At 37.0% G+C, this 27,990-nt stretch overlaps 1 protein-coding gene across 1 annotated transcript; it reads left to right on the top strand.

Annotated features, from left to right (window-relative positions):
• On the top strand, positions 1-27,843 carry LOC128511449 (protein shisa-5-like). The gene is made up of 5 exons (XM_053484327.1): positions 1-93; positions 1,435-1,579; positions 5,582-5,721; positions 9,319-9,516; positions 27,333-27,843. Exons 1-5 carry the CDS (start codon positions 33-35, stop codon positions 27,509-27,511), a joined length of 723 nt encoding a protein of 240 aa, XP_053340302.1. The 5' UTR covers positions 1-32; the 3' UTR covers positions 27,512-27,843.
• The last annotated feature ends 147 nt before the right edge of the window (positions 27,844-27,990 follow it).

Raw genomic sequence — 27,990 nt, 5'->3', positions numbered from 1 at the left:
GCTCAGACAGAAGAGAGCAGGAGATATTCAGCATGGCCTCATCCATCGCAGCTGTGTTGGCCTTTACTGCTAGTTTGATATTAACCGCAATGGGTAAGTGGAACATGTCAGTGAGTGCAGATTTTATTTATTTAGCTATAATTCTGTTTTGGACGTTTTTTGTTTGTTTGTTTGACTAATTTTTTTTTTCATAAATAGCAAGTGTTTTTTTGTTTTTTTTTTATCTGCGACAGAAGTCTGGGTGTTGTGGTTTCACCAAGTTCTAACCTGTTCGTTTGATACGGTGAAGCTCATGCGCTGTTTGTGTATTTAATTATGTATTTGTAGCGTGTGTGTGTGTGCGCGCGAGCTTCACAAAAAAACAGCAAATGGCTTGAGCCCGTTGTTAGCCTTTACCTTTCTGGACACGTTTTTCTATTATTATTCCATCAGCTAAAAGAAACTTACATGCATATGTTTCACTCCGTTTGTCAGCCATAATTGTTTTACACCACATGACCCGTATAAAGGGTATAAAACGTAATACTTAATATATTACCGAAGACTGATTAGTTGTTTTCTCCAGACATAAAACTTCGTCCTGTAACACTATTTTAACTTCAGTTAAACACTAAGTGTAAACCCGGATTTTCTCAGGTCCTGTAGAAATGTCCACAAGTACAAATTATACTGTATGTGTGGAAATGTTTTTTTTTATTAATGTATTAATGTGTTATAATGTAAATATGATATTAGCTTATAAAAACACTCATCTAACGTTGGAGTGATTTGTTTTATTTCTTCATTAGTATGTTAATATGTTTGTTAAAGCTTTTTATGTTACATATTTAATCACAGAGATGTAATTACGCGTTTGAGGTGGTAAAAATGTGCCGTTCCTGTATAATCCTACAGGCGGCGTGCTCTAAACTATTCACACATTGTAAGCTTTTCAGATTTATTCCTCATATAATTATTAGTTTTGTTTCACAAAATCTGAAACAAAATGCATATAAAATTGGGATGCTTATAAAATCGTGATGCATACAGAATCTCAATAAAAATAACCTAGGTATCAAGATAATATCGAATTGATCAATTCCTGTTTCCACGATATACATCACAGTATATGTACTGTGTATATACATACTGTACTGTGTGCGTGTATATAATATACTGATCAGAAGGTATAGGGTTCATGCCAGGTTACTGCTGTTAAGCCCTTAACGCTACCTGCTCCTGATTCTCGGCCTGCCTTGCACTCTGACCCCAGCTTCCTAACTGAAATATCTAAAAAAAAATTCTAAGGAGAAAGGAGATGTCTCTTCTGCTGGTTCCTAGATCACAATCCTTCTTCACCTGATCATTACACTAGAAGTTTAACCAGTTTATTTTGTATGTATTATTTGTATTATTGCTTAAATATTTAATTCTTATTGCTTTTTGTTTTTTCAGCTGGTGACTGCGATGGCTACTACGATTCATTTGGGAATTATCAACGACCCCAGTACTGCGGGACTATGTACTGCTGTGGTACCTGTAAAAATCGGTCCTGCTGCCCATCTTCTTTTTTAAAATTTGATGACGACACCTGCAAAGAGTAAAATAACAGTTCACATTTTTATTGCACCATCCACTGTTAAAACACACACACACACACACACACACACACATATATATATATATATATATATATATATATATATATATATATATATAATGTGTGTGTATATATTTTTTCTCCAGTCCTTACTTTTATTTAGATGATAACATGAATAAAAGCTTTTTCAGATAAACATTAATGACATATAAATATTAAATAAACTTTAATATAAATAATTTAATGCTTGTTTTAGCTTTATTAGGTGGTACAGAATTGAATCAGTCAGCTTTCTTTTCCCACCTTGCTGATGTACAGCCCCCAGACTACACAAGTGTCTGTACACAGCTTCCTGTAGGCCTGTTATAAGTGGGCTTGCAAAATCAATCCATTGTTTGCGTTTAATCCATTGTTTTATTTTCTTTACTCGTGTAAATGACAAGCACAATTCACCACAAAAAAGTCTACACTGTACTAGACAGATGTGCTAAATGTGAGCTGGATCTTTCCTTGTTATATTTACAGGAAACCATTTGTTTGTATACATTAACCGAACACTTTATAAGGCACACCTGTTTGTCCTTGCAGTTAGCCTATCTGTCAAAACCTTGCAGATGCAGGCCACTAGCTTCAGTTAGGTTTCACATCGATTTAAATGCAGAAATAAAATAATGTTAGTTGATCTAAAATGTGGCGTAATTGTTTCGGCTGGTTTGGGTGTGTTTAAACTGATAATCTTATGAGATATTCACAGTCATGGTATACAGTACCATTATACTAGGTTTTTATAAACAAACAAATTTGACAGCATTAAATTTGATGAATGGAAATATTACATTAAAAGAAGGAGGTTCTTTTTTTGACTGTTCATGCAACTTCCTTGTCCTGCTCCTCATTGGAGGACCAGCAGCACCAAAAAAAATAGTTTTGTGGGTGGGAACACACAGATTTGAAGCATACAGGGAACAGGAAGTCTATGTTGGATAGAGAGAGAGAGAGTACAATTCTTTATTAATCCCAAAGAGAAATTGTAACATTTATATAACAGCTGAATTACATGGCAGTGTAGTGAATGCTGTACTGTATGTTTACCACATCTGGTATTAATTGGACTTTTACTCAAATACAATAATTTATTTGTTTTTTTTATTATTATTATTATTATTTTATTATTTTATTTTAATTAGGGCATGTGTGAGTGATATTTGCTTGTACAGTATTTTAACAAATACAAGGTATCCAAAAACTGTTTTCCAAAATGTACATACACCTAGACTAAGGAATTTCTTTAGGTTTTCTCAACTCCACACCTTGATAAAGAATGTAAGTTATCATTCAGGTCTTTGCCTGGTCATTAGAGGTCATTTTAAAACAGTCTGTGTATTAACTTGGGACCCCACTGACAATGCATCATTCAGGAAAAAAAAATGGAAAAAATGAACTATAGAGGATTAAGGATAAGGCTTTTAGGATAATCTTAGGAATTTCCAGAGGATGGCAGCATCCTGTTGTTGTTGTTGGAGTGTTTTGGTGGAAAGCAACTGAGGTGCATTAAAAAAATTAGTTCATCAGAGCGATTGCAGTCATAAGCCGTCATAATTAAGCTGCATCAAGGCTACATGAGGTGAAACACCTGATTACCACAAATTTCTCACTTTGATGCAATTTTATTTAGAATCGATCTTTGAGTTGCCTTACACCAGTGGTTCTTAAAGTGTGGGGCGCGCCCCATTAGTGGGGAATACAGACATGACAGGTGGGGCGCAATGAACGGGAGGGAATTAGTGGAAAATAATAGAAAAATACCCATTCTAATTCATGCTTTTCTTTATTGATTTATTTAATCTTTATTTTCTTTATCGGACACTCGAAACTAAATAATGACACACAAAGAAATGGATCATTAATACAAGTAAATTAAAATAACATCAGAGGAAAAAGTGGAACCATAGTGCAACAATAACGGTTTAACGTCGGCATGTAAATTCCAGAGAAACAATATATAAGGAAACATTCGGTATTATATATGTAATTTCATTTATTTCAATGTGTATGCTGATGTTTCTCTATTTTTGTTAAAAATTAATATTTTATCAGGCAGTACTAGTCTGGCATTTCTAGTTTCCAGTGTGGTAACAAAGTTGCGTTTTTTGATCCTTCAGGCGCTGAACAGAAGGGAAGATCAATATCGTTCTACGCTTTTTGTTGCTTTGCGGCATTTTGCGATGATCCCTGAATCATTCGTTGCGCTGTAGAAAATAATGGTGTTTATGCTTTTAAACATGTATAATTTAAGGCGGATGTAGCTTAAAGACAATGTAGAGAGGAAATATATGTATGTAGGTATCTTATTTGCGGGTTTATTTACGCAGATATTGAATTCGGAGATGCGAATATCAAACTAACTTTACTGCCGTCACAAACAGGTGTTATGCGCTAAAAGGCCCCCTGCCATGGAATGCCCCCCCTACATAATCTCTATCAAATATTATATTAGGACAAGCATTCAAAGGTTTATTATTATCAAATATATTATTACTATTATAATTAACCCTAGACACGTGACAGCCATCGAGACAAATCCCCCAAAATGATTATTGTATGGCACATTTATTTTGCAGGGGTTTGTCAATGTACAAATAACAAATTATTTATCACAAATTACACTAAAAAAATATTGTTTGTGGTGAAAAATTACAGGAAACGATTTTTATTATAAAATTTGCAATATAAAAATATACATGTTGTATATGAAAAAAATATATAATTTATATATTTTTTCTCCTATACAATTTTTTTTTTATATTGCTTACTTTATAATTAAATTCATTTGTTATAATTTGTCATTTGTAAACCATAAACCTATGAATTTATGTTACAATATATTATTTGAAAGAGATTATGTGTGTGGGGTGGGCAATCTGTGGCAGGGGGGCATTTTAGACCATAATACCACCTGGTCAGAGGCGTACTGTATGTAGTGAGCATAATAACATCAATGGATACATTTGTTACATGGACCACAAAAAAGCAGGTGATTCAGCACTATCAGCTTAATCAACTAAAAATCCAGCTGAAAGGAAAACATGAAGCAGCCTATGTTGCTCTTGGATTCATGGTGGGGATGGTGGGGGCAGAGGAGAGACCCGTGTGTGTTTTGTGTCTTAAACCTGGCTGGCAGCAGACAGCATGAGACAAAGTAGGAAGACACTTATCGACAACACACCCCAGTCACGTTAATAAGCCACTCGACTTCTTTGAAAGAAAGCTCTAGATAAGTGACGAAGTAAGCCTGTTATAACAATTGCACATGTATTTTATCTGTTTTGAACTTGGTGTTATTTGATCTTACTGGTTTAGAAATTGATTTTTCAATAAATAGTACACTTGGCCGTTTTGGTTGACAAGTGGGGCTTGAAAATTCGCCCACCCCCTTAAGTGGGGAATGACAGAAAACATTTGAGAACCACTGCCTTACACATATCGGTGCCTTGTGAAAAAAAATTCAGCCAATAAAAATCAAATAAATAAAAATTCAGCCTATACTTCTTGCATTTGAAAGTAAAATAACAGACAATCCTTCATTTGATAAGTCCGAATGCAAGCTGATAGACATGCAAATAGACTCTCATATCCTTAATATAAATTCACCATGAATGTACAGTAATTTAAATTGATTAATTTCCTTGGCATTTCTTAGCATAACATTTTTGTTCTCTGTAATAATTGCTTCTGCTAATGAATGCAGTTTGTGGTTCATGTTGCTCTGAACTGGATTAGTTGAAAAGCAGGCCCAGTATTACCTCATGACATAATTTTTTTATGTCTTTGATTTTTTTATGGCAAATTGTCTTTTTGCTCACTGGCCTATAGTATACCTTTTATAATTTCTGATTATTTGAACATGATTTGTTGTTGAATCAGTTCATTGTAGTTTACAGAGGATTAAATTATATCAGAGTTGAATACTTGTTTTTAATGGATTTTATCATTCCATTTCAGTTATCGGAATACCATCTATATCAATTTTGCTGCACCTATTGCTGTCGGTGTAGTGATTCTGATCAGCACCATCACACTAATTATAGTTTGCTGTGTTTGCCCCTGCTGCTGCTTGTACAAAATGTGCAGAAAACCCAAACGTAAGTAAGAAAAAAAAACTGTTTAATTATAATAGTATCTGTCTGCTTATGACTTACAAATTGTCTCTTTATTTGTTGTACACTTTTCTGACAACAAACATTAGCATCTTAATGGTTGCAATCTGACTGGCGGTCCTGACAAATAATTTTCAACATGGTGAATCAAGCATTTGAGATCAATGAATAACTAAAGAAAAATGTCTACAGTATTTATAAGATTTCTTTGAGGGGTATATATTTGAAACAAGTAACATTAGTATGAATAAACATGAATGGAAGTTTGCAGTTGCAGTCAAATGGCCATTCCTGTGAAAGTGGTTGTTTTTGTACGGTGGCCCTGAAGTGCAAAACAAATTAACAAAACTGAAAACAAAATAACAAATCCCAAAACAAAATAACAAATTCAAAACCAAATTAACAAAACTGAAAACAAAATAACTAATATCTGACTGGCCGAGAAGTGCAATACAAATTAACAAAACGGAAAACAAATTAACAAATTCAAAACCAAATAACAAAACCCCAAAAAAATTTTTTAGGGAGGTTTGTTGTTTTGTTTTTGTTATTTTGTTTTCGGATTTGTTAATTTGGTTTTGAATTTGTTAATTTGTTTTCCGTTTTGTTAATTTGTATTGCACTTCTCGGCCAGTCCTATACAAACCGGAAAAGGTAGGTATAGTTTGCGAATGAAACGCTTACCGCTGATTGGACGAGACATCCGTCACTCAAGATATACAGGAAGTAGGAACTTGTTTCTTTATCTTTGTTTCTTGTGTGTTCTGCTTCACTTTAAACTATGATGGCCGTAAAGTGCAAAAAATTTAACAAAACTGACTTTAGGGCCACCGTAAGAACGCCAAATTTGAAACCACAATAATGTTTGCACATTCATACACATACAAATCTACCGCTACTACAGTACTTCCTGTATATCTTGAGTGACAGATGTCTCGTTCAATCAGCGGTAAGCATTTCATTCGCAAATTATACCGGCCTTTTCCGGAAAACAAATTTACAAATTCAAAACCAAATTAACAAATCCGAAAACAAAATAACAAAACAAAACAACAAACCTCCCTAAAAATAGTTTGGGGTTTTGTTATTTGGTTTTGAATTTGTTAATTTGTTTTCCGTTTTGTTAATTTGTATTGCACTTCTCGGCCAGTCAGATATTAGTTATTTTGTTTTCCGTTTTGTTAATTTGGTTTTGAATTTGTTATTTTGTTTTGGGTTTTGTTATTTTGTTTTCAGTTTTGTTAATTTGTTTTGCACTTCAGGGCCACCGTATTTTTGACTATGTTTGTTTAACTATATCAGGATCTGTAGCATTATATAGCTCTGGTTTGATCAAAGAGTCACGGTCCTTAAATTTCTTCTCTGCAGAGTGGTTGTGTTAGATAATACATATTTGTTGGTGGTTTTTGAGGATTACACAACGTCTCAGACGTGATGCACAGGAATGTAACAATACAAAACTCTTACTTCCAAAGCCGTTAAAATATAGTTCACACAATACCATACTTTTTAAGAAAAAAGTTTAATAAAAATAGGATAAATCACTGCTTCAGTTTTAGCTAAATTTACTGTTTAGACTAGGGCTGTATAATTTAATCAGTTATTTGATATCTTTCGATATCTGTTACCGTTTTAGTTGATGAGTCAGTTAAATGTTAAATACCCTAAAATTGTGGAATAAATAAAAACACAATTTCTACAGAAAATGCAAAAAATCGTTTTAGTCTTCCGTGTTTGTTGGAGTATTGTTTTTTTTTTTCTATCTTAAATTTTATGCACAGTTCATGAAATACCTTCACCTACTGGACTGGAGTGTGGTGCAGCATATTGGCAGGAAAAATAGTTCTTGCCTTGTATGCGACATGACATTTAAAAAATTCTACAGAACAAGTTGTGCAGCATTTCAATGCATAAGTAGTACTTTTAGTAGCATTTAATATATTAAATCCTCTAAGAAATATAGTTGCTAGAGGCAAATCACACAATAATCATTAGTGCTATGGAATTGAAATGAAAATCACACTGTCCAAATGTCTAGACAGTCCAGGTACATTCACAGCTCTGGTTTAGAACAAAGTGTGATCTGTCAGCATAAGTTTGAATATTTTAATAGATTATCTATGCTTCATTTATGACACACAATTCACTTAGATTTAGACCGCGCTTGTAATGCAACTCAGCCACTGCCGTGCCTCGGCAACCATAGACACTTCTTCATTTTATAGAGTGCCATCAGTTTTGTTCTTACAGATAGGGTATTATTATTTTTATTTTTTTTATGAAATTGCTTTTGTTTAATATGAATACCGAGTTTCACATATTTATTCATTTGACTCATGTGTGTGGTGTAAAATTGAATATGTCACAGTACAGCTGCAAAAATAAAACTCAACAAAACAATAATTGTGTTCAGTTTGTGCCACTGATTGATCTAGTCCTACCAGTTTGTGGATTCCAGATCCTAATCATCCTTAGTAGATAATTGTAGCCTAGTGGTGACTCAGAGGTTAAAGGGTGTGGATTACTGATCCAAACCCCAGCAAGGCTCTTAACCCCGTAAGGTCCCTATAGCTTCTTCAGTTCTATATTATGTTAGCTGCAGTGGCACAAAACATTTCAAGTCCTTTAAAAACTGCTAGTCTACATACTAAATTTCTTGCAGCTTTACTCATCACAGGCGGGATATTGCTAAATGCAAGGCTCGTGGTATCTGTTGGCCCTGTCGTCTTGTTCTTTTGGTTCAGATTTGGTTCAGTGGACTTGTTGGGAATGTGCCTAGGATAGAAGTATTCAAGGATCTGTGGGATTTCACAGTCACTCTGACTCTTGTTTTCCAAGAAAGCCTTACTGGAGTGATTACATACTTGCTATGCAGGAAGTGGTCACATAATAAAGGGTCATGTTTTCCACAAGAGGCCGTTTGCTGAACATGACAGTGGGCGGACCTTTGATGATGTGTGTCTAACGTGTTTGTGTGCAAAGTAGTTGTTTTATCCTTGTCTTATAAATTGTTGGCTTTATTAAATCTCAGTAAGATTTAAAAAAATATATATTAAACCTATTATATAATGTCTAGACAACGTACTTGAGAGGTTATGCGGAAGTATCGTTTTTGAAAAGTGGAACTCTTTCTAATTTCATTCTAAATTATTTTCAGGATGTCAGGCTGCATGCTTTAAAGGGTGTTTCCTTCTTGTGAACACGACAGTTTAATGTGAATGATCTCACTCAGTGTGTGATACCAAGTTTCCGGAAAGTTAAATCAGTTTTGTTTGTTTCTACTTAAGTAAAGCTGTAATGTGTTGTCTTTTTACTTTAGGATAACGTGTATGGTGACTTGGGCCACTGACAAAACATCTATAATTCAGTGTGATTAGTCTTTTTACAGTATTAGTTCTTCATTTATTTTACTTTTACTAGACCTTCATTTGCGGGTTTGTCAAACTGCAAAAAAGCTACATCTAAACTATTTTCAACACCACATTTCTTTTGCTGAAAATAGATTCTTACACTGTCGGAGAAGATAACTGGGAAATTGATGGTGAGAAGATTAATTTTAAACTTTTTGACCTCCCTTTACAGCCGTGGTGGCAACGACCACAACCACAGTAGTAACGCAGTTCCCTCAGCAGCAGCCTCCAAACCCTGCAGCTCAGAATCCGCCCTACCAGCCAATTTCTGCACAGCCTGGTTACCCTGTCCAGCCCGGGTATGGAACCCCTGCCCCATATCAGGGCCAGCCTTATGCACCGGGACCGCCTCCACCATACCAGGAGAGTGGTAAGAACAGATTTCCTTCCAAATCCAAACTGAATTTATAGACAAACTGCATGGTGTTTTAGGTAACCATTTAGAATTTATTTATTCATTCATTCAAGAGTATGGAAAATTGTAGGTGCTTTGCCTTTGTATGTAAAGCATGTTAATTAACCAACTGATCTGGAAACTGAATAAAGGTAAAAGATGAGCTGTTATTTATGATGATGCTAGACCTGCCCAACCCTGCATGTGAATGAATCCTCGTTAATTGCTTTATCTATAGGAAAAAAAAAAGGTGCTATTGTGTAATATTATTACAAGATATATACAGATTGTACTCAAGCGGTATTTTGGTTTTATGTTTCAGCATTTTGGGTTTGTGGTGATATATAACTATAGACTGACGCCTTGGGCATCAGTTAATTCTCTCAAGGATAAATGAGCCGCAGCTCCTTTAGAGCTGCACGTAGTAGCGGATACAATAAAACATTGTAGTTAACGAATTATAATCACAGTACTAAAATTACAGTACAAATGTAGAATTCAAATTAAATTAAATCTTATTAGGACCGAATTTGAGCAAAGTAAATGTTAACACAGTGAGTCTTTAGATTTTATCATGTGTAATTAGAAAATCTACGCAGGTAGTTTTTTCTTGTCATCTTACAGATGTGGCCATTAAGAATGTGCGAGATGCCGCAATTTGGCGTGCGGCGTGCCACGACTTACCGTAAGCAACATTTGGGAATTTAAATAAATGTGTTGTGCTTTATATAGACTTTATCTAAAAGCCAGACCAAACAGCCTAAAACAATATTGTTTCCAATGCTAAAGCAACCATGAATTTACTTTTGTTTTACAATAGATCTTTCATGATGAATGTGCGTATATGTGCTTTATATTATTTTCATAATGATGAAATGAGATGCCCAAATTCGTGCTTTAAAAGTTCTTATACAGTACAGGGACAAAACAATAAAAGACATGCCAATGCCTCGGTTTAAATGGTCTTGAAATTAATTTAATTTCCTGATAGTAGCCGGTGGACTAGTGTTTTTGCTTCAACATGATGTGAAAATGATCTTGTTTACTTGCTCACACAAAACAATATAGTGATTAACATTTTTTAAGTCACTTTTTGAGTGTAAAGGCTCTATGCGAGAAGGCGTGAACTATCATTACTAATGCAGTGATTCACACCTGAGAAGAAAAAGGCCTGCATACTGATTTGCATAATAAGCCATCAGACAGGTATGTGACTGAGAGAGGAGAGTTACAAGAAAGTATCTGAGGACAAAATAAGGTATATATTTTCAGTGTTTAGGTTATTTGAGAATGTATTTGACACACTTGAGATTCATTTGCCAGTTCAGTTAAACCGTTTATTAGGCCTAAACAATTAAAGTTGACTTTTTAGCTGCATTACTGCAGTCACTATAACAGAAAATATACCTGTTATCACAAAATACACATAAATTACGTTAAAATATAAAAGTGTAAGAACAGTGCAAAAAAACCCTGATGACGCCAATAAGAACTTAAATTACGCTTTCAGTTTTGATCGTACAGACAAGATCTATATATTAATCGCATCTGTCAAAAGTGTCTACTTTTATTTGCATGCACACATGTTAAAAATAAAACTTTACGCATTAATAAAATGAAGAAAACAAACAGGGTGCGCTGTCTGTCCCTTTGGTCTGCGTGAACTGCAGGGAAAAACACGTCATTAAAATGAACTGAAACTCAGTAAATACTCCACAGAGACACACAGAGAATACATATCTATAGAAAGCTTAAATTGTGTACTTTTACATTTACCAATTCAACTCAAAAACAAATAATCTGTTTTTATGCTGTTTTTTTTTTCATTACAGCTGATGTGATCCAGCCTCCCTGTGTGCCCGCTGTTCATGAAAGGTTCATTTCCCTATGAACAGCGCGTGCACGGGGAGGCTTGATCATATTAGCTGTAATGAGCCGATACAGGAGAATCTGTACCACTCCTTACTTTCATACGGATTACATAAAAACAGATTATTTGTTTTCGAGTTGAATTGGTAAATGTAATTTTAATGACGTGTTTCTCCCTGCAGTTCACGCAGACCAAAGTGACAGACAGCGCACCCGGTTTGTTTTCTTTATTTTATTAATGCACAAAGTTTTATTTATGTTAATATTATGCTCTCATTTGTATTTATTTGTTTTTGTTTTTTCATTCTTGTTTCTGTTACTCTGTGGGTCAGGCAGTCACATGGCAAATTGTATGTCATGTGACCTAATCAGTGGCTGAATGAATGCACATGCCTGTTTAATTAAAAAGTATGCCAGTCAGAGGAACTGGGTGATAAGGAAAAGTACTACGTGTTTCGTGTGTTATTTGTGTGCGCTCTGCTAACAATTTTTTACGGAAGCTCATTGCATTCAAAACAAGAAAAAAAATTCACGGGACTTATGTCATAATTATGACTTAATATCTCATAATTATGACTTACTATCTTATAATTATGAGATCCTGATCTCATAATTATGACTTAATATCTTATAATTAATTATAAGATCCTGATCTCATAATTATGACTTATTATCTCATAATTATAAGATAATAAGTCATAATTATGAGACTCTGATACTGGTAGATATTAATGTCATTGGGTTATTTGGATGATATTATCATTAGTATGTCAACACTGCACGGGTATCTAAAGTGCTTAGGACTGTTCAGAAAGAAAAGCATATTCTGTCCTTCTCGAGGTGGCGCTCTTCCTTCAGGAGCAGCTAAACCTGTAACGATGCGGGTCTTACGAGGGGCAGAACCACGCATAAATTCTGCAATATTCTGAACGGGCATGTCCACAGAAAAGAAAGAGAAACAGAAAGACAAAGTGTGCTGTTTAAAGACTGAGGCAGAGCTCCAGCCAGGGGCGTTTCTAAGATTTTCAGTTAAGGGGGGCCCAGCCCCCATACAGTAGATATTTAACACATATTTGACTTGTTCAGAATCAGTACTCAAATAAGTCTTCTTGATCACACACTCTGTTTACCGTATAAACTTTTTTTCTAAGTACAGGTACAATCAGAAAAAAGAATATAACTTTAAACTTACATTGATTAGCAATATAAACAACACACCTATGAGGATGGACAATGGAATAAACTGTGTAGGTGCCAATAATGCCGAACATTTATCTGTTAATTCTTTGACAATTGAAGGTTTTTTAAGTCACATGGGAGTAGGTCTCCAAATGAGCAGCAGGTAAGAATAGAACTTTTTTTTTTTCATGTGACTTGAAAAACCTTCCATCTACAGTTAAATATAAATATTAAAACTTTGATAATCATGTTATCTAGTTTAATTTAGTGTTTTAGCTACATAAATAAGACAGTAGGTTCTCTATTTAACCCCTTAAAATTTCATAGCTACTAGGCTATTTATTCAAATTCATTAATATAGACAAACATTGTTTTATATAATTACACAAAGCATCTTTTTAATATAATTCTTTTTTTTGTTACTATTAATAAAAAAGTAACTTTTTCTAAATCAAAGTGACAAAAACCCTATTCTAAGGGTTTCACGATTTGTATGCATTTCATGATTTGGGACATTAATACAATACTGTCACGAACGGGGTGTTGTGGCAGGTGTTGAACGCCGTGGGCGGAAGGAGCAGGCATAGAGGCAATCAAAAAAAGAGTCTTTTAATAATAGTTAAACACTAAGTATAAATAAAGACACAAACAAAGGAACAAATAAACTCAAACAATACTTAACTCTGTGCTAACAGGGGCTCTCTAGCAAGACAGACTGGGGAACAAACACACGCCCTGTGGCGAGACACAGGCAGGGCGAGACACATAACACGCCCTGTGGCGAGACACAGGCAGGGCGAGACACAGGCAGGGCGAGACACAGGCAGGGCGAGACACAGGCAGGGCGAGACACAGGCAGGGCGAGACACAGGCAGGGCGAGACACAGGCAGGGCGAGACACAGGCAGGGCGAGACACAGGCAGGGCGAGACACATAACACGCCCTGTGGCGAGACACAGGCAGGGCGAGACACATAACACGCCCTGTGGCGAGACACAGGCAGAGGGAGACACATAACACGCCCTGTGGCGAGACACAGGCAGGGCGAGACACAGGCAGGGCGAGACACAGGCAGGGCGAGACACAGGCAGGGCGAGACACAGGCAGGGCGAGACACAGGCAGGGCGAGACACAGGCAGGGCGAGACACATAACACGCCCTGTGGCGAGACACAGGCAGGGCGAGACACATAACACGCCCTGTGGCGAGACACAGGCAGGGCGAGACACATAACACGCCCTGTGGCGAGACACAGGCAGGGCGAGACACATAACACGCCCTGTGGCGAGACACAGGCAGGGCGAGACACATAACACGCCCTGTGGCGAGACACAGGCAGGGCGAGACAAACATAACAGGACACACAGACTATGCGTGGAGCTGAGACTGACCACTAGAGGGAGACACGTAGAGACCCTAGAGGGAGACACGTAGAGACCCTAGAGGGAGACACGTAGAGACCCTAGAGGGAGACACGTAGAGACCCTAGAGGGAGACACGTAGAGACCCTAGAGACATGGCAATCAGCTAGGCATGGCTTTTGGCTAAACATGGTTAGGCTGTGCTTAACCATGGCAGTTAGCTACACATACACCTAGCTAAGCATGTCTTTAGCCCCAACATGCACCAAGCTACACTTACCCAATAGCTTAACACACACTAGGGAATGGGGGCACAGAAACATAGACAGATGGCACACTGGGCAACTAGGGAGGTAGGAAACATAGACAGGCAGAGGCTGTGTCTCTAGCTGTCCTGAGACGCTAGAAGCATGCTAGTTACTGTAACTCAACATAGATTTTAGCTAAACACGCTCCTAGCCAAACACACACCTAACTACTTACCTGACTCTAGCTAAACACACAAAAACACAGGAGGAAAACAACCACAGTACTTACTTACATTTAAGACAGGACTGAATCAGCTCCACTAACACAGACACACAAAACACACACAGAAACATTGCCAATAAGAGAGCCCAAGTCAACACAACTAAAATCAAAATAAACTAAACAAAGAACAGAAATAAACTAAAACTAAATGCCCACACAAGTGACAGTGGTGATACCAAAAATGCTCGACCCAGTTTTCCAGTCTAAACAGCTATTTATAGATTGATTGATGGCTACCTCGGTTCAGGTGTGCACTCGCATCACCTGACCGAGGTGTCTGCTGGGAAACTGAATCGGCCAACAAAAACTACAAAATAAAAACAGTGACCTCTAGTGGCGGACCCTTACAAATACATTTATTACAAAAAAAGTATTTTCTATCTCTGTAAATCACACTGCTATGCAGTTAAAGCGAGTGCACTGAATGTTGTCTGTCACTATTTTTAATCATTTATGTGCATAACTCTATGGTGGTTAATGCCATATGCACTGTGCAATGATTTATATAGACAGTTAGGTTTTCCAATTAAAACAGTAACAACATGATTGTTTTATAAAGTAGACTATAGGTTCATAGGGTATGTATTAAGGGCTGCCTGTCTGAGACGCCGACGAGAGTGAGAGAAAGAGGGAGCAGCACGCATCAGTCCAGCGCGCGCAGTCAGGTTAAGTACAGTATGAAAGTAAAAAAAAAAAAGACACGAACTCCTCTCTCTCTTGTAAATCCTCGGTAAGGGCGAACGCCCCCAGAGGATCTAAAGTTTATTTTTATTTCCGAGCACCGTCCGTTCTCGCGTAGACGGCGAAGCTCTGTTTATTTTGTGTTTTCAGTTTTAATTTAGTTTTCTTTTAAATTCCTAATTAATAATCCCCCGCTATCTCCAAACGGAAGACCCGCCCCACGTAACAAAACCAATATGGAATGCTTCACGGATACAAAATCATGCATTTAAAATGCATCCAAGCTAGCTTTGTGGTATTTCAGAAAATTATCTGGAACCTATTTAAAATTCTGGATTCTCGTTTCCGAGCAAAAGGATGCAGTAACATTCGTTTCCGATGTCATGCGCTAAAATGCCCCCTTCCACAAACTGCCTCCCCTTATCTCATAATTATGAGATAGTAAGTAATAATTATGAGATAATTATCTCATAATTATGAGATACTAAGTCATAATTATGAGTTAGTAAGTCATAATTATAAGATCAGGATCTCATAATTATGAGATATTAAGTCATAATTATGACATAATTCCTGAGATTTTTTTCCTTTTGTAAATGCAATGCGCTTCCGTAATTTTTATCGTGTGCATACAAAAAAAAGTAGACACTTTACAGATTTAATTAATATATAGGTCTTGTCTGTACGATCAAAACTGAAAGTGTAATTTAACTGACGTCATCAGGGGAAACAAAACGCATATATGCGTGCGCGGACCCCAGAGGGATATATATATAATTTGATCATATTAATTAAATATTTGCAAAGTGCTTCAGGCATTTTAGAATAATAATAAGCATGTTTTTAGTTGTATGTGTCCAGCATTGAATAATTATTTCATACATTATTTGACCAGGGCTGAAAATTATAGCTGGAATGTGATTGATGATTTATGACTGACGTCGCCGTGCGGAAACACGCGGCTCGTACTTTTACTTTACAAAAGGCAGCGTTTTTTATCAAAAGGCTGATAAACGTGTGTTGTAGGGATGCACCGAAATGAAAATTCTGGGCCGAAAACGAAACCGAAATTTTTGGATGCACTTGGCCGAAAACCGATACCGAAACCGAAAATGGCTTCATTAAAAAACATGTTGAAAATATTTTCTTTTTGTTTGTATAAAAAAAATGTTGCATATTGCAACTTTGCTGTCCTCATCTGAAACTTTGAAGTGCTTCCAAACCGGCGACATACTCCGTGTTTGATGCGTAATGACAGCGCGAACGAGACGGGAGGATGGGAGAGGCGTGGCGACAATTTCGGCTTTTATTTTCGGCACTTTCTTACGTTTCGGCCAAAACCGATAATGCTATTTCGGCCGAAAATGTTCGGCGGCCGAAATTTCGGTGCATCCCTAGTGTGTTGTACAGTATATACAACGCGACAGCGCGCTCAGTTACTGTCATCCCTCTTCTCACCTTTAATGTAGGTGTAAAGTTATCAAACCGGTTTCGCGGATGGGGGAATTGGCAGAATTGAGGTGTTTAAAACGATTTAACAAGACCGAGCAGACATCTTTGCCTAAAATGTATTTCGCCAGCTATAGAATTAAAAGAAATAAAATGTTTAATGGTACTAATCAAATCAGACTTCATAATTACTTTGAGTGTTCATGATAGGTGTGAAGTTATCAAACCGGTTTAGCTGATGGGGGAGTTCACAGAAATGGGGGGTTTAAAACGATTTAACAAGACCGAGCAGACGTCTCTGCCTAAAATGTATTTTTCCAGCAAAACATAAAAATATTTTATATTTAATAAAACTGTATTTGGAAACGTTGTATGTATATGGAAAACAGTAAAACCTAAGCACAAACAGAAAGGACGAATAAAACACCTTTACCGTGTTCAAATGAATACAGAGTTAGTGCATTATGTTTAAAGACATCCTTAATGCACTTTAACCCGAGAGCGCACGCTAAACTGATGTGTGTCGCTCTCCCTCACTCTCTCGTCGGTGTCTGAGACAGACAGAGGCTCGGGCTTTGCCTGTGTCTTCTCCAGCGCGCTTTGTCTTTGGCCCTGACACCATTTACTGGTGCGACTGAATGATCACACGGAGTGTCGCAGTTTCACGACCCGGCCTGTTCTGAACAGTTTATGCGCGGCTCTGCCCCTCACGCGAGCGGCGTTGTTACATACATGTCCACAAATACTTTAACAACATACACTTATCATGAATTGCATTTTATATGAATGTCACATATGAGACGTGCGCACAAACACATACTTATATAATATATTCACATGCAAACACATGCTGTATACACATAAAAACATAATATATTCAGTAAATTTGTGAATTACACTCATAGTAATTATAAAGTCTGATTTGATTGGTACCATTAAATATTTTATTTCTATTCATTCTATAGCTGGCGAAATACATTTTAGGCAGAGACGTCTGCTCGGTCTTGTTAAATCGTTTTAAACGCCTTAGATCTGCCAATTCCCCCATCCGCGAAACCGGTTTGATAACTTACATCAAAGGTGAGAAGAGGGATGACGGTAACTGAGCGGCTGTCGTGTTGTATATTAGCAAGGGTTTATTAGCCTTTATAAAGTGTTGTAAAGTGAAAGTACGATCAGCGTGTTTCCGCACGGCGACGTCAGTTGTAAATTCACATATGACTGAATAATTTCAGTCATAAATCCACAATCACATTCCAGCTATAATTTTCAACCCTGGTCAAATAATGGATGAAATAATTATTCAATGCTGGACACAAACAGCTAAAAACATGCTTATTATTATTCTAAAAAGCCCAAAGCACTTTGTGAATATTCACTTAATATGATCAAATTATACACCAACCTAAAGGATTATTAGGAACGCCTGTTCAACTTCTCATTAATGCAATTATCTAATTAACCAATCACATAGCAGTTGCTTCAATGCATTTAGGGGTGTGGTCCTGGTCAAGACAATCTCCTGAACTCCAAACTGAATGGCAGAATGGGAAAAAAAGGTGATTTAAGGAATTTTAAACGTGGCATGGTTGTTGGTGCCAGTGGGCCGGTTTGAGTATTTTAAAATCTGCTCTGTTACTGGGATTTTCACGCACAACCATTTCTAGAGTTTACAAAGAATAGTGTGAAAAGGGAAAAACATCCAGTATGCGGCAGTCCTGTGGGCGAGAATGCCTTGTTGATGCTAGAGGTCAGAGGAGAATGGGCCGACTGATTCATGCTTATAGAAGAGCAACTTTGACTGAAATAACCTCTCATTACAACCGAGGTATGCAGCAAAGCGCATATATATATATATATATATATATATATATATATATATATATATATATATATTTCATTCATGATGGCGACACATTTGTACGTTTTAAATAGAATATGTTGGCATATTCATGAATCAGGACATTCGCATAGTTAACACTATCAGATAGCCTATTATCAGGAAATTTAATTAATTTCAAGGCCATTTAAACCGAGGCATTGCCTTGTCTTTCATTGTTTTGTCCCTGTTAAGGCATTACAAAAACTATATAAGAAACTTTTTTAAGCACGAATTTGGGCATTTCATTTCATCATTATAAAAATAATATGAAGCACATATACACACATTCATCATGAAAGATCTGTTGTAAAACAAAAATAAATTCGTTTGCTTCAGCATTGGAAACAATATTGTTTTAGGCTAACTAATTATACACAATTCTCTGTCGTACTTGATCAGCTTTTTCACGCAAAAATTTTACATTCACTTAAAGGCTTATTCACAAGCACATTTCAGCCATTCACACACATGCATTGTGCTGTGTTGTTGGTACACGCTTTCACTTTTCATCTCCTCTTTGATCAAAATGCTCCCGACAGGAGCCGACACGAGCAGCTTTGTTTCAGTCAGAATATTCATCTATCATAAAGAGGGGCGACATATACTTGCTGATTAAACATTGCATTTTTTTAAAGTGAAAGTGTGCACGATGTGAGCAGCTTTAATTATTAATAATTAAATAGTTATTCAATGCTGGACATAAGCAAAAAAAAAGCACAATGATTATTATTTTTTTAGATTATTATTATCATGTTCTTTTGCTTTTTGTGTTTAGCGTTGAATGATTATTTGAAACTGAAGCACTTCATGTAGATTCATGCCACGAGTCATTTTATCATACAAAGACCGTTACGGTGTGCTCGGACCACTGAGCTTCTGCGGATTCCAAAATTGACATTTTTACCGTTTTTAATCACTGGGATGGAAGAGATGGAAAGTTCCCTTATCATAACATGCCCTTTATTATTTTTATACACTCGATACACAACTCGTGATTTTTAATGCTATTTTACCAATGGAAAATACAAATAGAATAAGTTAATTTGGTTTATTTATTTATTTATATATTTTTTTTTATAAAATTTAAAATTAAAACATTGTAGAGTTATTAAAAACAGTGTAGAGTGATTTCATACCAATACAATGCATGTTATGATTTAAAAAAAAATCTCATTCTAGGGATTAAAAAAATCCCTAGAAAAAATTCTAGGGATTAAGTTTTTTTTTTTTTTTTTTTTTTGTGAAGCTGCTTTGAGACAATGACCATTGTTAAAAGCGCTATATAAATAAAATTTAATTAAATTGAATTAACAATGTCAATTTTAGAATGTAGGATCCAGAAGATTTTAAATTTACACAAATTTAAGAAGAGGCCTGAAGCAAGATCCAAGATCCTCCGCTTTCCTAAAACCATGCAAAGTGCGGAGGGGTGCATTATAGTTTCTCAGAGTGTATAGGTGAGAACAGCTGATTCACACCTGGGGAGGGTGTATTACTTGCGTTTGAATGTGTTGGATATTGCAAAGCACATACAGTAACACTAAAAGAACAACAACCTAAAGTAAAAAGGAGAAAGAGGCCCTGCTTATACTGCATAGATGTTATTTAGTACAACAGAATTCCTCCGCACTCTCAAACTTTATGCGTGCGATTGAGCGCTGTTGGGAACTTTTTCAGAGACCAGGAGACGTTGGGATATCATTCAAGCAGAAGTTACTCTTTATTGAGAACTCGCCGAGCGTCGCTGTAGTCATCCAAGTCTGACCGAAAAAACTTAGCTCTGGAGAGTTTATACTTTACAAGAGGGAGGGATACAAAGAGGTGGAGACAATCTAAACAAAGCATAGTCTAGTACAGGAGTCAGCCTGGTAACGGAAGTTCCCCAGCCCTGATCTCATCAGCATAACAGTGGCTTTCAAATGCATAGGTGCTAATCTAATCAGCCTGACAGTATCACCCAAACCTTTACATTCTCATAGAGACAAAAGGCATAGCCTGGCCTTGAGATTAGCATTCACAATGACTTTGGGACCCTACCCAGTGGTCAGGAAGTACATAAAGACAAAATGTCTGACACCTGGGGTACAAGACTTGATCTTCTTAGAATGTCACCAACTTTACCTTAAAATGTAAAACCCAATGTACATAACTTGTTCAGTTTATATACTATTACGTTGGAAGCTAGATTTAACATTTTATAAATTTGTAATCCTACAGCGCTGATTAGACTACGTAGGAAATTAAAGAGGAGAAATATAATGCCGTATCAAAATTTTACAAAATATTATTAATTAAATGTGTGCTGAAAAACTGTTGTCACCAAAAATGTAACAGATGTGGACTCATGTCCATCAATCTGATAAACAGTATGCTGGAGAGACTCCCAGGTGGGAAGGCACTGCTTTGTGCAGTTAACATCAAAAAACAAAAATAAATAAATAAAATAAACATCAAAAACTTCCTCCAAAGAGTCTGGAACACAGAGTAGATAGACCGATAGAAACAGAAGCTATATAGCAGTTCATTCTTTGTACAAATAAAATCATTAGCTAATGAACTTAATTAGCTAGTCTAAATAATAAAAAATGTTTTTACAAGCATTTGAACTCTTGGTGCCAGTCAGTTCCTTGCTGTTTTCCCCGACGCATTCCTAATCATTAGTCTACTAACGGCGTATTCAGAGAAAGGCTCGTATGTATTTCAAAAGCGATAGTCACACTAATGTTGAAACCAGTCATTTCAAGACCTAAGCATGACCTTAGGACCTTATGGTGGTGCTTTCGTAGATGTGAAAGCATATTTCGACGTGTTGCTTCCTCTGGCAGTCACTTGATGACCTTTCCCCTCCGAGCCATGGCTGTCTGTGTTATGTCGGTACCTGAAAAATTCAGCCGATGGCTTGGGAATTACTTCCTTCAGGCCATCATAAACAGCCGACTGTTTGCTTGGCACCAACCATGGGGGAAGTGGGTGTGGTTGTGTTACACTCCACTGTACACGACCTGAGAAATGCCTCCACTTTCTGTCTCTGACAAGTTCTAAAAACAGTTTATACTGCAGTAACAGTACGATGGAAAGTTGAGTGGTTTTGGACATTTTCAAACCACGGTATACCTAGAAACCGGCCATGGCTACTAGTATCTTTACATGCATCCTTTTTTTTAAGAAGTCCTGAGCATAAAGTTTATATACAGATTAAAAGTACAGAATCGTTTTAGCACAGACTGATTTTTTTTTTCTTTTCCCTTTCTTTTCGAAGGAAATGTATGAGGTCATTAAACCTCAGTGACAGTAGGGTTAGTGAATTCCAGTATAAAATCTGGAATTATTATTTTCTCTGTGGTAAGAAAGAAGCATGCATTGCTTGCTCATTAAAGAAGTCATTAAATTATTGTTTCCTAAATTTGAAAATTAGTCTCCATTTCCTCGTTTGCCTCAAGTTTTAAATACATTAAAACTGAAGTGTGGTTGTCTTGTCGATGCTCCAGTAAATATCTATTTAAAACTGTGTGCTGTGAGAAATAATTACACTGCCACAGTCGAGCTGGATGATCCAAGAGGAATATTGTAATGATTAAGAACATACCTATGATGTGTAGCTTTACTCACAATCTTCTGCCAATGTATATATATGTTTGCTTACAAACTACCGGTTTGAAAAAATAGTTAATTAAGGCATTCATTTTTTTATATCTAAAAAAATTCAACTGTTAAAGAGGTCCTATTATGCTTTTTTAAATATTTTCTTTTATGCAGTGTCTTGTAGCTGTATGTGAACATAAACTATCTACACTATCTATGACGCTGACAGTGCACAATAAATGGATTTCTTCTCTATTTAAAAAAAAGAATCGGCTCATATTCGCCTAAACGAGTCGTTAGCAAATCTATTTTTACTCTGTAACGGATCCACGTCACTCCGTAACATATTTGCATAAAGTCCGCCTACGCTCTACTGTACGTCATAGACAACTTGCCCGCCCACGTTCTACATCACGAACAACTTGCCCGCCATCTTACAATTAATGTTACCACACTCTTGGTAATGTGACCGAGCATTCAAATACTTTATAATATAAAAAAAAAACAATAAAAACGAGAGCACACAAAATCCATTTTAACTGTTTATTCTGCACCATTCACCAAAACTGAACTCTAACACTCGCGAAGTGCGCAAGCCTATCTACGGCAGGCCCCGAGGGAAAAAAAAGAGTAAGGGGGTGATGACATGGTCACCTTCATCACAGTCAAAACCGAAAGACATCAACTTGTCAATGAATTATTAAAATGGCCAGAGTGAGTTTTCTTGCTGTTTTCCCCAATGCATTCATAATCATTAGTCTACTTTTGAACAGAGCATGCGCACTTCGCGCATCACACACACACACACACACACACACACACACAGAGGGTCATTCTGTAAAATATGGAATCGTTCCCTAGTTGGAAACTAAAAGACCTGGGCCCGGTTTCTCGAAAACTTCTTATCGCTAAGTAGTTCTTAAGTTGTACCTTAACCTCTGTCTTAATGTTATGGCACATTTCCCGAAACGTTCTTACGCTAAGTATCTCTTAGCTAAGTCACACGTTCGTAAGGTTGGTCTAAACCCGTCCGCGGAGCCACGTGGTTTCGCCTTCCAAAGCAACAGATTATGGAGCTTCTTGACCTGCTCAGACCTGCGCTTGCCAGGCCAACGCGTCGTACTTAGGTTCTACGTCCGGATGTCCAGCTGCTTGCTGCTTTTTGTTTGAAATATGTTTCATTGATCATTAACCATTATTCATGACTGGATGGATTTTTCTTTTAAAACATTTTATTTTATAATGAAATTTGATTTAGTTAAATGAGAAAATAAACATAGGAGTTTCAAACCCTGCATCTTTTCATTTTTCTGAGTGATTATAATGCTTTATACCACTATATCACCTATGCGATTTGACTCGCTGTGAGATGCTGTGTTGTACCCCTATCTCACCTGCGCGGTCTCGTGCTGTGGCCGTAAGTAGGGTTCATCATGATTCAGAGCGAGTTTTTGCGCTGTGATTACGTTTCCATCTTTCCATGTGAAAAATTAAACATGTTTAATTAAACTCGGAACGTTAAAGGAACGCAATCGCAGCAGCTTACGGTGCCTAACATCGCATCTCACCGTGAGTCAAGCCGCATACTGTAGGTGAGATAGGGGTATTAGGCACCGTGAGCCGCCTCTAGTGCCCGCCCGACGTTCCGCGAAGATCTGCAAGGTCCGCGAGCTTTCGCATGTTAAACATGTTTTTTTTTTTGCGTTAGATGGAAATGTAATCACAGCACCAAAACTCGCGCTGAATCATGATGAACTGCACTTACAGCCACCGCGCGAAACCGTGTGGGTGAGATACTGTAGGGGTATTAACCTCCACTCTGTCATCTCATCGTATTCATTATAAGTGCGCTATACAACCCCAACCACTGACATACTTCACATTGTTTCTGAAGCTGGTGAAGAGTGTTGTCAGCTGTTTGTCAATCAACTATGATTGTATACCCGGTTCGTTTCACTGTCACTACAGGTTACATGAAAATATAAGCGACAGTTTGGTGATTTCATTTATATATTTGTCTATTATCCAATGCTATTGATAAGTTAACCCATGTCGAAATAAACGCTATTAAAAGAATTTAGTCCAATGTTTAGTTTGCATGGAAAGTGCCGTCTTTTTTAACGCTGTCATGCAAAAGGAGTCAAAAATCGATTCCTGAGCAATCGATGTCGGCTAATTCAGGACCTTCACTGTAGACAGCGCCTTGTAACGTCGGACGTAAGAGGCAGCGACTTAAGAAGACTCCTAAGAGACAGTTTGAGAAATACACTTAGAAAAGTTATCACTTAACGTAAGATATATCTTAAGAGTCTTCTTAGCGCGCGAATAGTGTGCGTTATCGAGAAACCGGGCCCTGTTCCGTAACAATCCCATTTAACCTATTGAGAAGCAACGTCAAACATATGGAAGTGAAATATTACAGAAAAGCTGTCCTCTTCCTCAGCCTGCCTGTAATGTTCTTACCAAATCAGAGAACCGAGTCTGCGTTTTTTGTTGGTCCGGTCAGTGTCTCACCGGAGCATCACTGAGTGCGTGGAGAAACAAGGGCAAAGTTAAAAATGATGATTATTTTAGTGATGATAACCATGATTAGTTTTCTATCACTCTATTTTTTCCCATGTCACTATGTGAGTTAATTAATCTTGTTATAGTTTGTGAGTGTGGCAGGGGACTGAGGAGGTCTGCCCTTCAGAAGTACCAGATGGAGAGGGAGGGGGCCGGTGGACATCACCTCAGGTCTACTGTGGGGAAGACGGAAAAAAAGCGTACATTAACTTTATATAGCAATGCAGCTAGTAAAATCACCTGCACTTTAAAATGCCACCGAACAAACCACAGATCATTCATAACACTGTGAATATACTGTATACTAGGGCTGAAACGATTCCTCAAGTAACTCGAGTAATTTGATTACAAAAATGATCGAGGCAATATCTTCTTCCTCGAAGCTTTTTTTAATTAATTTAAAAAGCTTTTGTTATGTTTTTGCACAATTATTTGTTTGGCGTGACAGCGCGCTTTCGGATGCAAGCCGCCAGTAAACACAGACAAAGAAGAAGCGCTTATGTCACTCACAAAGCGGAAGGAGACGGTAACAGTTCGCTGTGTATTGATTTAATAGAGCGTTCTGTTGCTGGCTGCAAAATGGAAGGGAGCAATAAAAATATCAGCGAGCCAAGAGAAGAGAAAATGACAGAAATTAAATACATTTTATTTATAATGCGCTTTATATTTGAAACAAATCTCAAAGTGCTACGAAATTAATTCGACCCGAAAGCTCTGATAAAAAGATAAATTTTAAGACCAGATTTAAGCATCAACAGTCTGTGGCGTCCTCAGATACTCAGGGAGAGCATTCCACAGTCTGGGTGCAGCTGAGCAAAAAGCTCGATCTCCCATGGTATGAAGTTTAGTCTTAGGAGTTTTCAAAAGATGTACTGATGCAGAGCGGAGACTGCATGTGGACGTATGTAAGGAAATAAGTTGGAGGGGCATCCCCATAAATACACTGGTGGGTAAGAAGGGAAACCTTGTAATCAATTCTAAATGAAACAGGGAGCCAGTGAAGAGATTTAAGAATGGGCGTAATATGGTCGTATTTACGCCCTCTCATCAGGATCCTAGCAGCACTGTTCTGAACATACTGCAGCTTTTGAAGGGTTTTTCCAGTAGTCCCAATGAGAAGTGCGTTGCAGAAGTCCAGCCTGGAGGAGACAAACGCATGGACTACCTTTTAGTTAGTTTTGCATCAGCAAACGTGAGTGCTGGACGCAGTTTTGCTATATTTCTGAGGTGGAAATAAGACGTTTGACATGAGCCTCATACGTAAAACAAGAGTCCATTTTAACCCCAAGGTTTATAACAGATGTTAACAATGGGATATCCTGACCAGAAAAGGTAATACTGGTGATGTTAGATGACCTAACCTGGTGTGGGGTGCCTACTAAAATTGTCAGTAAAGGCTTTTGTTATGCCTGAGCTGTAGATTTTGAAACTTTTAGTTCTGAAAGTTAAGTTGGACAAGTCATTTGAAATCACTTTTTACCTTCCTTGTATTATGAGTAATGATTGTTTATTTTTGATAAAATGCTGTATGGATTTTTAAAAATAAAAGTAGATTTTTCTAAAAAGAAAACCAATTAATCTATTTCTCTTATATATTTTACATTGCTGTTTAATTAAGCAAAAGTACATTTTATCCGATTACTCGATTGAAAATTCTGGTAAAATATTTGATTACTAAAATATTCGATAGCTACAACCCTAATATCTACTGTACTGTACAGTTTCGCAGGCATATTTCATTCTTGTGTTTTGTGTAAAAGTACCAATATATAACAAGTCTACACAACCCCAGAGGGGAAATAGTTAAGTCTTGACTATTAATTGTGAGTGTGTAATCTCTGTATAAATATATTGTGTAATATGCTCGTCAGTCTCTTTATAATAGGTATGTAGTAAAATAGACTAAACACTTGTAGTATGTTAACTCACCTTGCTGTGTCACTAGCTTACATCATATTAAATATAAATTCATATTTCATTTCATGTTGGCAAGTTAAGGCAAAAGTTAAAGCTGTGCAACCAAGCAAATCAGTCTGCCTTAACCGATACAGTGTGACCTTCTTTTACTACAAGACTTAATGTTTTAATAATAAGAACTATTTTATTTACAGACAATGAGAAAATAATATACGAGGAATGTTTAAGTCAAACCAGAAAGGCTTTTTTTTTTTTTTTTTTAATAGGGAGTTACTTTTTTTCATGGTTCTATATCTTTTCTGACGAGGCATACAGCCTGAAGCTTTACTTCAGCAGGCTAGAATGGCCTTTGCAAGTAGTTACATGTTAATGTGCACTGCAGCAATTTGAAAAAAAGATGCAGTGGCTTAACATGGCTCAGGGAAAACCCCCTTTTTAAGCTTCACCCACCGCCAGCTAATAAATATAGTAGGTGGTAATAGGCAATGACTTGCGATTGCTTGAAAAAAATGACTAAAATACATTAATAAAACTAATTGTTCGTTTTTTTTATATTTATTTAAAACACCCACTCATCTGAAGACTGATCATCTGAAGATGTACTAGCTTACATCGATTACACAGTGATTTCAGTACACAATGTGGCTGTTAACAAATACAATAATTAATATCTGGGATGCCAGTCACAGCTTCACAATAATACGTTAATCTTGGTGAGTACAGCAGTCTTTAGCCTTTAACTTAATTATTATTATTTTCTCTCTCTGTGTCTCCAGGAGGATATCCTTCAACAGACAGCCAAGCCGCCTATGATGCCACTCAGCCTCCAGACCCTCTCAACCCCCTCTCAAAAGTGCAGGCCGACTACGCTCACCCTCCTCCCCAGCCTGACCCTAACGCTGCTCAGCCTCCATACAACCCAGCCTATGTGGAGCCGCCCAAAACCGGATACTAAACCACAAACGTCTGACACAACGTGTCCACCTTGGCTGGATTACAGACACCTACACACTTCCACTTTGCTCACACCAGTCCTATATGGGCTATATTTACCACAGAAAGCCTCAAACACACGACTTGTGTACTCCTCATGATGTGATCAAATCATTCTTTTCAACAGATCATTACAGCGTAAGGACTCTTTTAACCACAATAAAATTGCCAGAGATAAGAAACCGCATGTACTCCAGAGTTTTTTATGGAAAATGTGAGACATATATAAAGGACATGTTTATTGACCCAAGCCATGCTCTGCCTTTTTTTTTTTTTTTTTGCGAGTGAGGGGGAAAAAAGCACAAAAAAAAGTCATGTAAACTTATGTAAAGATGTGTACAAATCTTGGGTGATAAAAATTTGCCAAAGCTGTGTTTAAGATTTCAGACGGACCGACAACTGAGTCATCTGTTCATGCGTGTCCTATTTTCATCTGTGCCA

The sequence above is a fragment of the Clarias gariepinus genome, chromosome 23, assembly GCF_024256425.1.
Source record: "Clarias gariepinus isolate MV-2021 ecotype Netherlands chromosome 23, CGAR_prim_01v2, whole genome shotgun sequence".
Lineage (NCBI taxonomy): Eukaryota > Metazoa > Chordata > Actinopteri > Siluriformes > Clariidae > Clarias > Clarias gariepinus.
Note: the sequence above shows the minus strand (reverse complement) of the source record. Positions and strands in the feature narration are given on the sequence as shown.